The 16,278-nt window shown below is 41.1% G+C and overlaps 1 protein-coding gene across 1 annotated transcript in view; it reads right to left on the bottom strand.

The window, feature by feature from the left end:
* Positions 1-6,120: 6,120 nt before the first annotated feature.
* Positions 6,121-16,278, bottom strand: part of Nars2 (asparaginyl-tRNA synthetase 2, mitochondrial) — a 102,761-nt gene continuing 92,603 nt past the window's right edge. The window contains exons 12-14 of the mRNA XM_032892956.1: positions 13,518-13,615; positions 11,347-11,373; positions 6,121-7,593 (exon numbers count right to left, since the gene is read on the bottom strand). Coding sequence (XP_032748847.1) covers positions 7,449-7,593; positions 11,347-11,373; positions 13,518-13,615 — 270 coding nt within the window. The 3' untranslated portion in view covers positions 6,121-7,448. The remainder of the gene's footprint in view (positions 7,594-11,346; positions 11,374-13,517; positions 13,616-16,278) is intronic.

Raw genomic sequence — 16,278 nt, 5'->3', positions numbered from 1 at the left:
CTCACAAAGTGCAGCTAAGAGTCTTTAGTAGCATTTACAGGAGGTAGAGCAACACCACAGGATATAAGGTAGACAGTGATGCATGGGTGACTTCATAGTTCTCCTACCAAGAGTGTCATTACAGGACACACTTGGGGAGCTGCTGCATGAGCAGGAGAGGGAAGCTTTCAGTTGGCCAAAAGCCACATTTCAAGGCTACACTTCTGAGGAGTGACCTGGAGCCCCAGGAAAAGAGGCGTTACCCAGCTGAGTTATGTATTGGAGAAGAGAAGGCTTGGGAGTTGCCAAGTGCCACCACATTTCTAACCTGGTAACAAGCTACACACTGGTTTATTACTCTCAGGGAGGGGTTTCTGATAGTCACTCTGAGAATAGAAAAGTTTTCTCTTAAGGTGGTGAGTTTAGGCTAGTGGAGTAAGTGGGAGAGTGTCAGTTTAGCATGTGTGAGGTCCTGGGTTCAATGGCCAGTACTACAATCAACCAACCAACCCAAACAGGAAGCAACCCATCAACCCTTCCATTGGAGCAGAATCAAGGCAGCGATGCTGTTACTATTTACAAGGGCAGTTGGCAAATTACCCAGAACGGGGAAATAGAGAGGGTAGTTTATATGTGAGGGCTGGGAAGTGGCATATAATATCTAGTTAGAGGCTCTGGGTTTTGTGTTTTGTTTTAAAACTAGGATCCTAACAAAAATGAGAAAACCAACATCTCCTGCCAGCATATGGAGAAGGCTGTGTCAGCCACAATAGTAAATAGCCCGGATTCTGTCAGATATATGTAGGACTGCTAAACTAAACCTCATAGCAAGGACGTGAGACAAAATACCAAGCCTTTTACTAGACAAGTCTGCTAAGCTTTGATTATCAGAAGAGTATTGTTCAAATAACAACCATCCTTCACTTGGGAGGATATCAGCATTCTCATCCAAGTTCTCCCATCTTTCTATACATAAGACAGTCCAAGACGAACACAGGGGAAATATGATATAAACGCATTTAAGAAACTGAGGATGGCCCTCAGCTGCTGAGTGCCTGACAAGCATTAAAGGAAGCCCAGATTTGACTCCCAGAACCACATAAACCGACTGTGGTGGTGTAAACCCATGCTTCCAGCACTTGGGAAGCAGAAGTAGGAGGACCCCAGGAGTTCAAGGTCATCTTCAGCTACACGTAGAGTACCAGGCCAGCCTGGGCCACATAAGACCCTATCAAGAAAGAAGGAAACAAAGATAAGGCAGAGCATGCCTGCAGTTCTAACACTTGGGAGGGTGAAGAGGGTTTAGGAAGAGGACCCCAGCTAGCCTAGGCTACATATTGTGACCCTGTATCCATCATACTTCCATTCGGAGGTTAACCAAGGCATAGTAAGCTGAAGTGAATTGGTTGACATAGTGTCCTTTGTCCCATTTTCAGTTGCTCTTAACTAGAATGTATTAAGCTCAAATATGGTGTTGTTTTTCCTTCCAATTTTAATTCCCTTCTCCTTCTGTAGAACAAAGAAATTAGAGGCAAAAAGTGTATTTTACAACATGCTGGGCTTTAAGATACAACATTGTTTGGTTACTAGGAAGTTCTGGCTTTAATGTCTTTATAGGCAGATGGCGGTGGAGTGGCACTATTAAGAGGTGTGGCCTTGTTGTAGGAAGTGTGTCACTGTGGGGGTGGGGATTGAGACCCTCCTAGCTGCCTGGAAGACAGTAGTCTACTCCTGGCTTTCTTTGGATCAAGATGTAAAACTCTCAGCTCCTTTAGTGCCAGGCCTGCCTGGATTCTGCCATGCTTCCACCTTGATAATGAATTGAACCTCTGAACCTGTAAGCCAACCCCAAATAAATGTTCCAATATACAAGTTGCCTTGGTTATGGTGTCTCTTCATAGCAATAAAACCCTAAGACAATACTGTTTTATGAATTAAGAAAATAATACATATGGAAACATTTTAGAAACTGTAAAATGATGTCCAAATGATAGCCATAAGACCAACAACAGCTACATGCTTCTGGAAATAGTTACTGAAGACCGTCTGCTTCAATGTCAGTTTGGGAAGCACCTGGCAGACTCCATGTGCTAATACAAGCTGTAAATCCACGACAGATAGAACTCTGAATAAGATCTCTGGAGCCATAACTGCTAAGAGAATCCAAGGCTTCTGGCTACCCCAGAACCCTGAGGTTCCACGAGGCAGTGTTGACCATAACCTGGTAAAATGTTACTTATGGAAGTCCTACCGTCTCTCTTTTACACAGGGTGATAAAGGATGACTTTTAGTCATCACTTTAGTGCTTTTCCTAACTCTCAATTTGTCATAACAACTGGGAAGAAGTTACAATTGGATACTAATCTTATGTATTTCTTTCTTAATTTACATAGCTTATACTGTAGACTGAATACAAATATTGATCAGAAGCCAAAATACCCCACACATTTACCAATTCAATCAGTCTTTCAGCTGTTTTTATGCTCTTTCTTCATCCTCTTACTAAAACAAATACATGAATAAGCAGCAGTGTAGTCCAAGGACTGGGCAGTTACTGCCCTTCACCAATGCCTCTCCAGTGCCTGTTCAGTCATGCTTGGATGCCTGGGCTGCGCTTATACAGAAGGTGAACGCAAACCACTGGAACCAGAAAGGGGAGATCTGACAGATCCTGCTGGAGAAGGGCACAGCTCAAACAGCTCCTTGCTGCTCTGACAGTTCAGCAGTCCCCACCATGGGTCAGACCATGGAGAGGGTATAGGTGAACACAAATCACACCACTACATTCTCCTACATCAAAAACCATGACAACTGCCACCAGCAAAGAGGACAGTCAAATGGAAATTTAAAAACAATATATAGGGGTTGGGAATTTGGCTCAGTGGTAGAGCTACTCAGTTCGGTCCCCAGCTCCGAAAAAAAGAAAAGAAAAAAAATAAAAAATGAAAACAATATATACATTTTAGAAATACTTTTAGATTATACTCTTGAACTGCTGCTGGAGCTATCATTTGGAGGTGATATTTGAAAATTTTGGGAAAATAGATTTTCATTTCTTTCTCATTGGAAATCAATTTTTCCAAGAAAAACCTAAGTCAACTTAAACCAAACTTTCAATATATAAATCATTATAACAATATTATTATGGTATTAAAGAGATAACTCAGCAGTAATGAGTGTTTGCTGCCCAAAACGAGGGTCGGGAAACATACAACACACACACACACACGCCCTATAATTACAGCTGTGAGAATTTAACATCTTCCTTTGGCATCTATACATCTATTTACATGCGTGCACACATGCAGAGAGAGAATATTATATGATCCTATACTGTTAAATTATGCTCCCCACCAAAAACAATGTATCAGTGTAGGGCTAGGTGTGGGTTAACGTACATGCCTGTAAAAACCAGCACTCAGGCGGCTAAGGCAGGGGATCAGTTCTTTCAGGCCTGCCTTGGTAATATGATGAGGCCTTGTTTTCGTTACTTTTCTGTTGCTATGAAAGACACCATGACCAAGGTGGCTTGTAAAAACACTAAATTAGGGGCTTGCTGACAGTTTTAGAGGGTGAGTCCATGGCCATCTTGGTTGGAAGTATGGCGGCAGGTAGGCAAGCATGGTACTGGAGCAGTAGCTTAGAACTTACATCTTATCTATACCGTATCTTCAAACCAAACCAAACCAAACAACAAAAAATAAAACTGTACTCTAGCTGGCACTGTGGTGCATGCCTTCAATCCCAGAGCTGGGGAGGCTGAGGTTCAAGGCCAGCCTGGTCTACAAATTGAGTTCTAGGCCAGCCAGGGTCATACAGTAAGAACTTGTTTCAAAACAAACATACAAATAAGCAAGCAAGCAAGCAAGAGAAAATGTGATATTTGTCTGTGTCAGGCCTACTTTGCTTACTATGATCTCTACTTCTATCCATTTTCCTGCAAATGACATAATTCCATGTAAGGCGGATGTACTCCCTGAGCATATATGCTGGTTTTTGTTTGTTTTGTTTTGGTTTGGTTTATGGATGCCTGGGCTGCTTCTCATCCTGACTATCATGAACAGCAAGCACAACAGTGAGCACTGGCGTGGCCCCGCTGCTATGCTGCTTCTGATTTCCTTTTAATGTATATCCAGCAGGATCATATGTTTTATTTTTAGTTGCCTTAAAAAAAGGAATCCCCAAATTGATTTCCACAGTGTTCCTTCCACTTACGTTCCTTCCAACAGTGTATAAAGAATTCCTTTTTCTACATCTTTGCTAACATTTTCTAGATGACACCCATTTTGACAGGGGTCAAATGGATTCTTCATGCAGTTTTGATTTTCATTTCCTTTATAGCTGAGGATGTTGATAAGGCTGTGTGTGTGTGTGCGTGCGTGCGTGCGTGCGTGTGTGTGTGTGTGTGTGTTTTGGTCATTTGTGGGTATCTTCAGATCAAGATGTGGAACTCTTAGCTCGTCCAGCACCATGTCTTCTTACATGCTGTAGGCTTCCCACCATGATGATAACGGACTAACCCTCTGAAACTGTAAGCCAACCTCAGTAAAATATTTGCCTTTATAATAGTTGCCTTGGTCATGATGTCTCTTCCAGCAATGGAAATCCTAACTAAGACTGAAGGGTACTCAGAGTTTATTTCCTTCAGAGTGAATCCTGCTGATGGAACAGTTGCAAACCACACAAAAGCAGTGCTTTTGCTCGCCTCAGAAAGACTCCTCAGATAAACTGGTACTGAGACTGAACATGGAACTTCTGACTCAGTACTCTTTCCATCGTGGCTCTTGTGATGTCCTACCATCCTGTAAGATTAGTTTCCTGAAAATCGTGAGAGGCATGACTCCTAGTGGGCTCAGAGTTGCTAGTGCCACGAGCTCCCCGGACTGTGAGTGTGCGTGGGCTTACTCGGTAAAATTATCAGCACTATGTCAATACCGGCCTACGCTGCAAATGTCTTAAAATGTTTTCTAAGGCTGGTGACTTGGCTCAGCAGGTAAATAAAGGCTTTTGCTGTCACCCCTGACAACCTATGTTTGATCACGTGACCCACATGGTGGAAGATGAGAACAGAATCTGGAAAGTTGTTTTCTGACCCCGACAACTGCCTGCATGTGATGTGTACACACTGTCCCCACAAATTAATAAATGTAATAACTTAAAAATAAATAAAGTGGTTTTTGTCATTAGCCATCCAGATTCAAAAGCTAAATATCACTGTTTTCCAAAGATGCCTTGGAATTCTAGGAAGCTTACTGTTTTTTTACACAGCTTTCTTCTCATCACATTTGAAATAATGTATACATATCTCAGTATGTGTCTTTTCTAATAGGTTATACATTCCATGAAGTGTCACTTCTATTTTGTTCAGAATTGCTTAGCATCTAGCACAGTACTGACACACAAAGAAGCTTAAACAGTATTTTTCCAGTGCACAAATGGACTTCTAATCATGGCTGCAGCGAGTCCTATGAAAGGCCTACTGTCCCTCATTGTTTCCTAAACTTAGTACATAAGGCAAAGTAGATCGGAGCTCAGGCTTTAGCTCAGCCATCATCCTGATCATAAAATTCAGCAATGGGATGAACATCTTTTCAAGAAAAAAAAACAAACTGCCACCACCACCTCAAACTAACCAAGCACACAGCCCAGGCGCAGAGGTGTTCTCCGCATTAGGGACGTCAACCCAGTCAACCTCCCAGGTGTCTTTTTACCCTGAGGTTCTGATGTTAATCCTGAATTAGGTTAAGAAACACAACTTAAACTGGTTAAAAACTAACCAAAGGGAGGGCCAGGCATGGTTGTGCACAACTGAGGCCATGGCCAGTTTGGTCTACTTAGAGAGTTCCAGGACAGTCAGGGATACATAGAGAATTACACTCCGAGGGCTGGAGAGATGGCTCAGCAGCTGAGGGACCGGCTGCTTGGCCAGAGGAGCCAGGCTCTATTCCCAGCATCCACACAGCAGCTCACAGCCTTCTCTAACTACAAATTCCAGGTTATAAGATGCCCCTGCTTTTGGCCTCTGTGGGTGGTACCAGGCATGCAACCGGTGTACATACATACACGTAGAGAAAACAACCAAACACATAAAATTAAATTAAAAAGTAATTAACCTGCAAGAGAATCCAATGAAACTTTGAAAATTATTTTAGGTATGCATGTTATTTTAAAATTATTTGATAACTTGATACATATAAATTCAACTGAACGTACAACCAACAATAGTTCCACATAAATGAAGCCTGGTGAAGACTAAAACAAGTCAAGAGCTTTAACAGTATGACACCCCCAACTCCTACGCACGCCGCGGATCAAACCCAGAGCGCATTTGCCATGCTAGGCCAATGCTCTACCTGAGTTGCATTTCCAGTTCAAGCATGATTTCAGATACACATAAATACAAGTGTGTCCAAATACTGTAACAGCTCTGAAGAAATGATGTTTCAGCCTATACGAAGCAAGTGGTGTTGTCCAAGGTGTTAGAAGTCTCAGATCTTGAGCACTCAAAAGTGGCACCAGTCACAGTCTACCAGGCCACACCATATTCTAAAATTACCCATCTTGTAGATTTGGCTACATTCCCAATGTAGCCTTTGATTAAAGATATCTTTCTTCCAGATTTCATGGGGAAAGGATCAAGAGGAATTTAAAAATAACTTCTTTCATAGGTATCAACTTAAAAAAACATTTTAATGACTATTAAAAATATTATAAACATCTAATATAAATGGACTAGAACAATGATTGACAAGTTAAATGGTTAATGTTAGCTCTTTAACTTTTAAAACTAAAGATCAACAGTTATTAAATGTGATTTTTTTCACTACTCAATGATGAATATTTCAATTCAGAATAGCCACTTCATTAATTGATTTAGACCCTGAAAAGGAATATTTTCCTATATGAAGCTGAGTAAAGCACCGAGAGTAAGACTGGCGTTGTTGGTTTAAATGGCAAGGAGAAAAGGGTCGGCATCACCTTATTTTTAGCCACTAGTTGTTTAAAAAACAAAACAACCCCCCCCAAAAAAAAAACCAAAACCAAAACAAAACAAACCAAAGGGAAGTGAGCTACCAATGAGATCTGAAGCAAGGTGAGGCAGGACCATCAGGCACTCTGAGTGTCTACACCTCCATGTCTTCCTTTCTTCTTTCTTGAGATGTTACCCAGGCTCAAATTACTCTCCTGTACCAGCTCCTCCAGTGGCCGGACAGCCCTGCTCCTACTGCTTTCTTCTTAACTTAGGTAACGGATTTGAGAGCCCACTTGCTCTTAGTATTTCTCCTTGGGGGAGTTTGTCCATGAAAAGCCTTTGACTTCTTAAGGTGATCAAGCCATTTGTATTTTTCATATATTATGAATTGTGCCCTGAACTCCACATTTCCAGAACACAGACCTCCAGTCTTCTCCATACATACTCATGTGCAGACTCTTGGCCACGGAGAACTTCTCATTAAACACTCTTTCAGCTACAAAAGACACGAATGAGTAAATCTTGGAAAAGGGATAACATCTTTGATATTGTCAACTCCTAGGATACACTGTAAGTAGCGTTCAAATCCCATCCCGAAGCCTCCGTGCGGCACAGACCCAAACTTGCGAAGGTCCAGGTACCTGTTTTTGGAGACAGAATCATTACTTGTCAACGAGACCAAATGCGTTGATGCCGTTTCGTACTTCATAAATATTTTGCAGTTGTTTATTTTTTGTCTCTGGGGTAGAGCAGACCCATCTTTTCATTCCACAGAGATCAGGAAAATGGAGGACATAAAGTGACCTACTATCCAGGGCCACTCACACACGGCAGTAGGTTGCGTGCAGTTGTGGGCTCTGTCACTTGACATTTATTCTTTCCACGTTGCCTAAGCACCATTCATACAGAAAACTCGCCTTGTGATACTACAGAAATCCTATACTAGACTTCTTAAAAACACACGCATGTTTTTTATTGCATGCTAATGACAGCATTCCCCCTCACTCCAATCCTGTCACTCACCACAGAGAATGAAGAGCTTGTTGCTGATGCTGCTTGCCTGTGTACCTGTGCTTGGTGGGGACATGTGGAGGCCAGAAATGGATGTTAGGCATCTTCCTCAACCATTCTGTACGTTATGTTGAGAGAGAGTCTGAATTTGGAGCTCACCAATTCTGCTAGGCTGGCTCACCAGCCACGGCCTGGGGTCTGCCTGTGTCTGTTGCCCTCTCCACTACCGTGCTGGGGTACAGATGTAAGTTGCTGCCTTTGGCTTTTTGCCTGGGTGCCGGGGCCTGAACTCAGATCCTCAAGCTTGTGTGACAAGCACTTTACCGACTTAGCCATCTCTCTATCCATGAATGAAGAAGTAGTAAAAGATGTTGCTTTTTTAAAAGATTTATTTTCACTTTATGTGCACAGGGGTTTGCCTGCACGCATGTTTGTGCACCATGTGAGTGCAATGCCCGCAGACCAAAAGGGCATTCCATCCTTTGGACCTGCAGTTAAGGACTGTTGCTGTGTGGGTGCTGAGAATCAAAGTCAGGTCCTCTGGAAGAGCTACAATTGCTCGTAAACACTAAACTATTCCTCCAGCCCCAAGATTTTGCTCATTCTATCAGGAGCAGGCACTGGTCTCAGACAATCTTTTACCTGCAGGGAATGTTCTGGAGTAGCTGTTCACTCTGCAAAACCCAATTTCTTTAAACTAGAAAAGCATATTGGTGGGTTGGGAAGTGAAAGGAAGCTTCTGCTTTAGGGCAGTGAACGTGCGTCCCTTCTCTGGAATGGAGCCACCTCCAGGGCTTGTCATGCAGGATCTGCTACCACTTCAGTCTTCATGGCTAAAAATGGCACAGGCATGACTGAAACTCAGATTCCTACAAACTTGCATGGAATCAAGTTACTTGGGGAGAAAGGGTAGAGGACAGCCCTACACATGGTCAAAGGACAACTTTTAAGAGTCCTATCTCTCCTTCTACCATAGTAGCCTAGGAATCCAACTAAAGCTGTCAGGTTGGGTGGCAAGTCCCTTTGCCCACCGAGCCATCTCAGGGTCCCTCGCTAGAAAACACGAATTAAAGCAAGTTCATAGATTCTCAAATAATTTGTAAATCAGCTCCAGAGTAAGACTTCAAAGCACCACAACGAGTAGCCATTTGGCTCTTCAGTTCTAGATGAATACATTCACACGCTAGGGTAAAGATCTAACGTGAAGAACAAACAGCAACTGGATGGGCTGTGTGCAAGTGAGATCAACAGGACATGGCTGTTAGAACACTTCTGAGTAACAAGTACAGGGCATCAATGGAGGAAACAGTCTTAAGGGAGGCTCCGATGGCTGAATTCGCTGCAGGTTTACAAAGCCTGGGACAAGTACACTGACTCACAATCTGAGATGGAGGTGCCCCAAACCAGTTAGTTGTCAAAACCTGAAGGACACGTTTGCGCAGGGGTTCAGCAATGGGGTTCGCATCTCTAGATTTCCCATGTGCTGATGTCAGAACAGTGACATGAATGTCGAGAGCGGAGTTTGCAGGAGGATCCAGCTTACCAAGCTTTGCCTGACTTCATTTTGCTATAGAAAACACAAATCTACTTTTAATTAAAATGTGGACTTTGTCTTTGAACAGGTGTCACTAGGTAATCCCAGTTGGCCGGACACTTATTACATAGACCAGGTTGGCTTCAAACTCACAGAGCTCCTCGGCCTCTGCCTTCTGAGTGCTGGATCAGATCACAGTTTATTACTATTTCATGCTTCTGAGCTGTAGTTTTTGAAAATTAGATTGATTTTGGGGCAAGCAGATATAGAAAAGATGCCAAAAATATATGGAACTGGTCACTAATTTTATTTGCATATGACAAGAAGAAGTAGGAAGTGACTGCACTCCCAGACACCTGGCTTTTCAAACTACAGAGGAACTTTCATAGAGATCATGGATGCAAAACTTTCTCAAGTTCCTTTCACCTTTAACATACTATGACTACCACAGAAGAGGAAGTGAAGTCAAGTCAGAATTATTTATAGTTAGAGATCCTAAGTGTGAAAACCTTAGCTAGAAAAATAGTAGTACAGGAGCTACAAAGATGACCCCTGGTATGATCACAGGCACTTAGGCCTGTTGCCCTGAGTTCTAGCCTAGAATCTATGAGAGAGAGAGAGAGAGAGAGAGAGAGAGAGACAGACAGACAGACAGACAGACAGACACAGACAGACACACACCAAAGGGCTGTCCTCTGACCTCCACACACTAGTTGTGGCATGTGAATCATCTTCCTCCCCCAAAACACAGTTAAAATATTCTCAAAAAAGAAAAAATAGTATAGACCTGATTAGTAAATATCATATTTATTTAACCTATATATAACAATTGTTGTTATTTAAGTAAGTTTTAAACACTTTAAATATTAGTTGATTGACTCTGAGGGGTAAAAATAGTATAATTGGCTCAACAGACTTACCTACTAAGTAGCAAAACAGAAAAAAGGGGGAAAAAATCTAGCATTTAGTGAACTGTTCTACTCCGTGTGGATATATCTGTACTTTTTCATTTCTAAAATGACTCTGAAGCAGATATTATCATTTCATTTTATAACCACTAAAAACAAAAAAATTAAAAGAGAGTGAGATAATTAATGATATTGCTGGCAACTACCAGGCAATCAAAAACCATTAACTGAACTTTGAAACTCTGAAACCTATCTCCTTCCTTAACAAAAAGCAAGCATACATGTCATCTCCTTCCCCTAAGAACAACAAAATGGTTAATGATATTGCTGATATTTTATTAAGATTCTAAAACAGCATTATGTAGACATGTAAGTAATTTGTCTACATTTGAATAGTCTTGAAAAAAAATTTCAAACCAGAACACTTTTGTGGAAGTGTGACCGTGACAGGTGTTGTTCTTAAGCAGCTCAGGGCTATGCAGCTCCTGGATATCTAAGGTGTCACGCAATTAGAGCTCCCAATGTCAAACACAGGGAACTGAAGCATAATGAATGAGAGCAGAGGCGTCTACCTCGCCTATGTATAAGACCCTGTCGTAATAAATGAACAAAAGAACAAGAAAGATTTTGGTTTATGGAATTCTTGGCTCCATCCTAACTACAATACTAAGTTCATACGCCAAGGCCTCATGTTTAGGGGAAGGGAGGGGTGATAAATGGACAACAACGGTATCTACCTAAGTGTTTGATGATTACATGTAGTAACAAAAATATGGTGAGCATTACCCTGTATATAAAAAGCAGTAACTGAATGGTAATCATTAGTTTTACTGTTTTTCACAGACAGTTTCTAATTCTCATGTTTAGTTCTTAGCATTTGCTTACAGGGGCATAGAAATACAACTAAAACTCCTTTCCACATGAAAGGACCACATCCTTACCACTGATAGGCTTTCGTAAGTCCTGATCTGTAAACAGAAAATAAAGAAAAATTGTGTCAATTAGAATAAAATATTTATCAATCAACCACCAAACATTTATTCTGGTATATATGTATATACCCTTAGTAAAGAAATAGACACAGTGAACCCTGTGTCCTCCAGTCAGTGTGACAGGACTGAGGAGGTTCAGTTTCCAGTCAGAGAGAAGACGTTCTATTAATAAGGCAATCAATACTAACAGTAAGCAATGAGTTATTATGAAATGAGAGGCACTGTAGTAAATGCTGTAGAATGAAAATAGGACTTGAAGGGACTGATCTGACCTGAGCTTACTGACCAGGAAGAAGACAATCAGAGCTAGTACTGGTCGAGGTGCCTGGAGGCACAAGCAGGCAGCAAACACCTGGACATGACTTCTATTCCACGACATTTACAACAATGTGCAAGTCTGAGCTGCTGTCATACTACAATTTAGCTCTTGTCTAGGGAAATGGGAATAACATTTTAAGCTCTCAGTGGTCATTAAAATGAACCTCCTCCCTTTAAAAAGGTATTTAGGACTATATCTGAAATGGCAAGGACCACTGAAGTTCTAACTTTCTAAAGTACAGAAAACATGAGCTACAGACAGACAGACCATGAGACAGAGGAACATCTACTTCATTGAGAAGGCAAAAGTTGGATGTTATCAGATATTAGGAAAGCATTTACTGTTATGAAGGGAGGTTTCCTGGAGGAAGGGAGCAACTGAAGAAAATGGACAGACAATCTAACAACAGATAAGGCTTCTTGTCACATGCGATTTTTACTATTTTTACATTTTTTTTAAAAGAGGAAGTTAAAATTCTTTCATCTAGAGATTAAAATCTAATTCACTTTAATTCCACAACTTCCCCAAGACTGTCTTAACAGTGAGAGGCAGCAGAAAGTGATCGTCTAATCAATAAAGGGAATCTTCCACAGCACCCTTTACTTCCTTCTCTTGGACTCTTATCCAGTAGAACAGCCAAGAAGGTTGGATTTTTCCACACCAAGTTATTCAAGACATTTATAGCTTCAGGTCTTAGAAAAGCATCCACTTTCAAAGCATGGCTCTATTAGCAAAAGTTGGCCTTAAAAATGGCTAATTTAACAGGATATTTTCAAAATGCCTCACCCCCCAAATGTGACAAGACCCAGTACTACTGGAGAGAAGGACTAACAGACTTGAGAAAGTAATGCCTGGTACAGCGAAGTGGAAATCAGAAAACAGAGGTTTGTAAGTGTGGCCAGTTTTGGGAGTCATCAGGTTTTCTGGCAAACCATGCATATTCAGGAGTGATATTCAATTAGAAATTATTCCCTACTTTCTATCTCCAAAGTGTTTTGTGTATCTATGGATTCATTTTCCACATCTTGAAAAGTAAATTAAAACAAAGTTCTTCAAACAGCTAAGTCAGGACTGTGCACAATAGAGAACTCGAACAAAGAAAAATACTGATAAATGCTAGCTTAGCATTTTTCTATCGTTCCTCTTTTCTTAGTTCAGTCTGTCTTTATAACCTAGTGGGATCATGACATTCATAAAACCAAGTACATAAAAAAGGACACAAGTAAGAGAAAAACGAGGGAGAAGCTTAGAAGGGCTTGGGAACATAGCTTTTATTGCTTTTAATTTTTTTTTAAGACAGGGTCTTAAATTTTATATAATTTTGTCTGACCTGGAACACACTATGGAGACCAGGGTGACCTTGAAATTTAAGAAACATCCTCTTGCTTCTGCTCTGAGTGCTGGAACCATGGGCATGCTTTGCTTTGCCTTTCTCTCTCTCTCTTTCTTTCTCTCTCTCTCTCTCTCTCTCTCTCTCTCTCTCTCTCCTTCCTTTTTTTTTTTTTTTTAGAGGGTCTCACTCTGTAGTTCAGGCTGGCTTGCAACCTGTGAAATTCTTTCAGTTGCCTCAGCCTCTTGCTGAGATTATAAGCATGAACTACTATGCCTGCCAATAGATCCAGTCTTCAAGAACGAGACACTCACAGATGTTAGAGCAACCTTTGTAGATCACTTGGAACCCGAGTGCCGGGCCAGTCAGGTGTGAGGAGGCCAAGTGCTTTGTTTGTGTTATTATGCAGAGACCACCTTTGAGGACCCCACCCCAGCTACTTAAGTGTGCTTCTTTTAGGTCTGACAATACCTTGCTAGTCGCTGCTCTAGGACATGGTACCGTTCCTCCCTGAGGCTACCTCCAAAGAGCTCCCCAACTCCAGGAACCAGAAGATCTACAGCAGCAACCTAAAGAAGAAACCAACCAACCATGAACAGCACTGTACTTCTTGGTGATTCCAACAACACTCAGATTTTTCAAGTAAATCTAACATCTTCTTGAAACAATTTTAAAATTAGCTGTATGGCTATTAGATTCTCATCTGCGTTTTCTGTTCATGTTCTCTGTTTCAATATCAAATTAGTATTATATTTATAATAATGCAGCATGTTATGGGCAGAGTTCTCTCTTATATTATTTGTGTGATTATCAAAAATTCAAGGAAAGTCTTGCAAGCAATACCTAGAGAAACAGCAGAGAAGAGAAAGACTTAAGTGAGTTCTGACAAACAGCATTGGGATGGGATTAAAGGTCCCATGTGAAGGAGGCAGTACATACAGATTTGTGCACAATAAGATTTATGAGGAATTAAATTCTAAAGAACGTTTTAGATTTATCTTATGTGTGTGAACACTCTACTGACATGTACATATGTGCCCCACGTGTGCCTGGTGCATCCAGTGGTTATAAGAGGACACGGGGTCCCCAGGATTTATGGTTTTGAGCCACCATGTGGACACTGGGAACTGAACCAATGTCTTCTGTAAGAGCAACAAGTGCCTTTGGTCTCTGACCATCTCTCCAGCCCCCATTCTTTTTGAAAAAGAATCTGCTTGCCCAGAATTAGTTATGCAGATTAGACTGACCTCAAAATTTGGCTTTGAACTTACAGTGGTCATTTTGTCTCTGTCTCCCAAATGCTGTGCTAGCAGGTGTAAACTACTATGACTGGCTCTAAAATAAGTCTTGTTTAGGGACAGGATTCACAGGAAGGTTTATCTATATTCCAGACCAGGAAAGCGGGCTAGGACTAGGTGCCTGGGAACATCAGTCTGGTAACATAGATTTATATGTATGAGGTTCTTCTCGTTGAATATCATTGAAGGAACTACTAAATTAATAATATATGCAACAGCTGAAGAATGTGGCACACATAAACTTGATTTGATAAGGCTCATAAAACAATACCTGATATATAATATAGTACTCGTTTGAGGGGAAACAATTCTGAAGTTGTAGTGTTTTCGAAGAAAGACAACATGAACTAGAAACAAGTGCACACTGGGTCTTCAATAAGTACTCATCTGAGTACTGCATATACAACGTAAAGAGACATTAGTAATATAATTATATATTTACAGTTTGAGACAGGGTCATACTGTGTAGCTCTGGCTTGTTTGGAATTTGCTATATAGACCAGGCTAGCTCAGAACACATAGACATCCACCTGCTTATAGTTCTCCAAATGCATGCACCACAATGACTGGCTAATTATCTACTTTTAATATTTTTTTGAGTTTTGTAATTTTTCCACAATACTAAACAAAATAAAAATGCACCATCTTAAGCAAAATAGCACTGCCAATTATTTTTGATCATGGATTCAATTACTATCGCAAGCTCAACATTAGAATAGAACTACTGTCTATATTCAAGTGCAGAACCCTAATATCTATAAATAATGAGTACAAAATGATCAATATGTTTTCTTTTTCATAGCTTCATCATAAAATGTGCAGTATTAAAATCACCGACTAGTAGGCAGATAGATAGACTTCAGCATGCTTTTCAGTTTTCTGATACATGTAAAAAGTATGCTAGAGGGGTTGGGGATTTAGCTCAGTGGTAGAGTGCTTGCCTAGGAAGCGCAAGGCCCTGGGTTCGGTCCCCAGCTCCGAAAAAAAAGAACCAAAAAAAAAAAAAAAGTATGCTAGAGATCAAATTATATTTGTAAAATTCTAATCGCCCCACCTTATATTTTAAGAAAAAAACCTCATGCTAGTAAAGTCACTTTACATATTTTAAATGTCTCAATAGCTGCACAGTTTGTTTAGAAGCATAATGTTTGCCAGGTGTGGTGGCCCACACCTTGTAATCTTGCACTGGGAAGTGGAGACAGAGGGCCCTGACCCAGCTCACTAGTTAAGGCTACTGAGATCTGCAGCTGTGGGTCCAGAAGCTGTGACTGAAGCCTTCTTATACACGAGGTAGAGTGAGACTGAGGATGCCCACTGTCAACCTCTGTACGCACACACGTTCACACATACAGGACCACCTGCCTCTCAGCCGCTCTCGAGGTTTCATTTGGTCCACGCTAGTTTCGAACTCACTCTGTAGCTGCAGCTGAGGATTGGGTCTCCTGACCCGCAGGTCTCTCTCTGCCCTTGGAGCTGCAGCTGTGTACCACGACATCTTGTACTCAGTGCTAAGGATGGAGCAGAGTACACTGCGTGCCTGGCAGGTACTCGGCTTTCTGAGTATAGAACTCTTTTTGGACATTGTGTGTACAACTTTGTTATTTCATGACTAGAGAAAGCAAAAGTTTCTTTTTTTCCCCTTCTGGGGAAGTGAATGTGGGCCTTGTGCATTTACTCTATAACTGTGCATGCTACATTCTAAAAGAGAAAAAAATTCCTTAATTTTTGTATGTAGGTATCAAGCATTGTTTATCAATTGAAGTACAAATTAAAACAACAAAATACCTTTTTTTTAGTTCCTTATTTTGATAAAAAAGTAAAAGACATAAGCAACATGGAAGAGAGCTGATAGAGAAATGCCTGCGTACAGCGGAGACGATGTTTCTAGGTCAGCAAGTCGGCCATAGAGAACCGGGGTCAATGTTTCTAGGTCA

Source organism: Rattus rattus, chromosome 2 (genome assembly GCF_011064425.1).
Source record: "Rattus rattus isolate New Zealand chromosome 2, Rrattus_CSIRO_v1, whole genome shotgun sequence".
Taxonomy (NCBI): domain Eukaryota; kingdom Metazoa; phylum Chordata; class Mammalia; order Rodentia; family Muridae; genus Rattus; species Rattus rattus.
The sequence above is the reverse complement of the archived record's forward strand: the minus strand, read 5'-3'. Positions and strand labels throughout refer to the sequence as shown.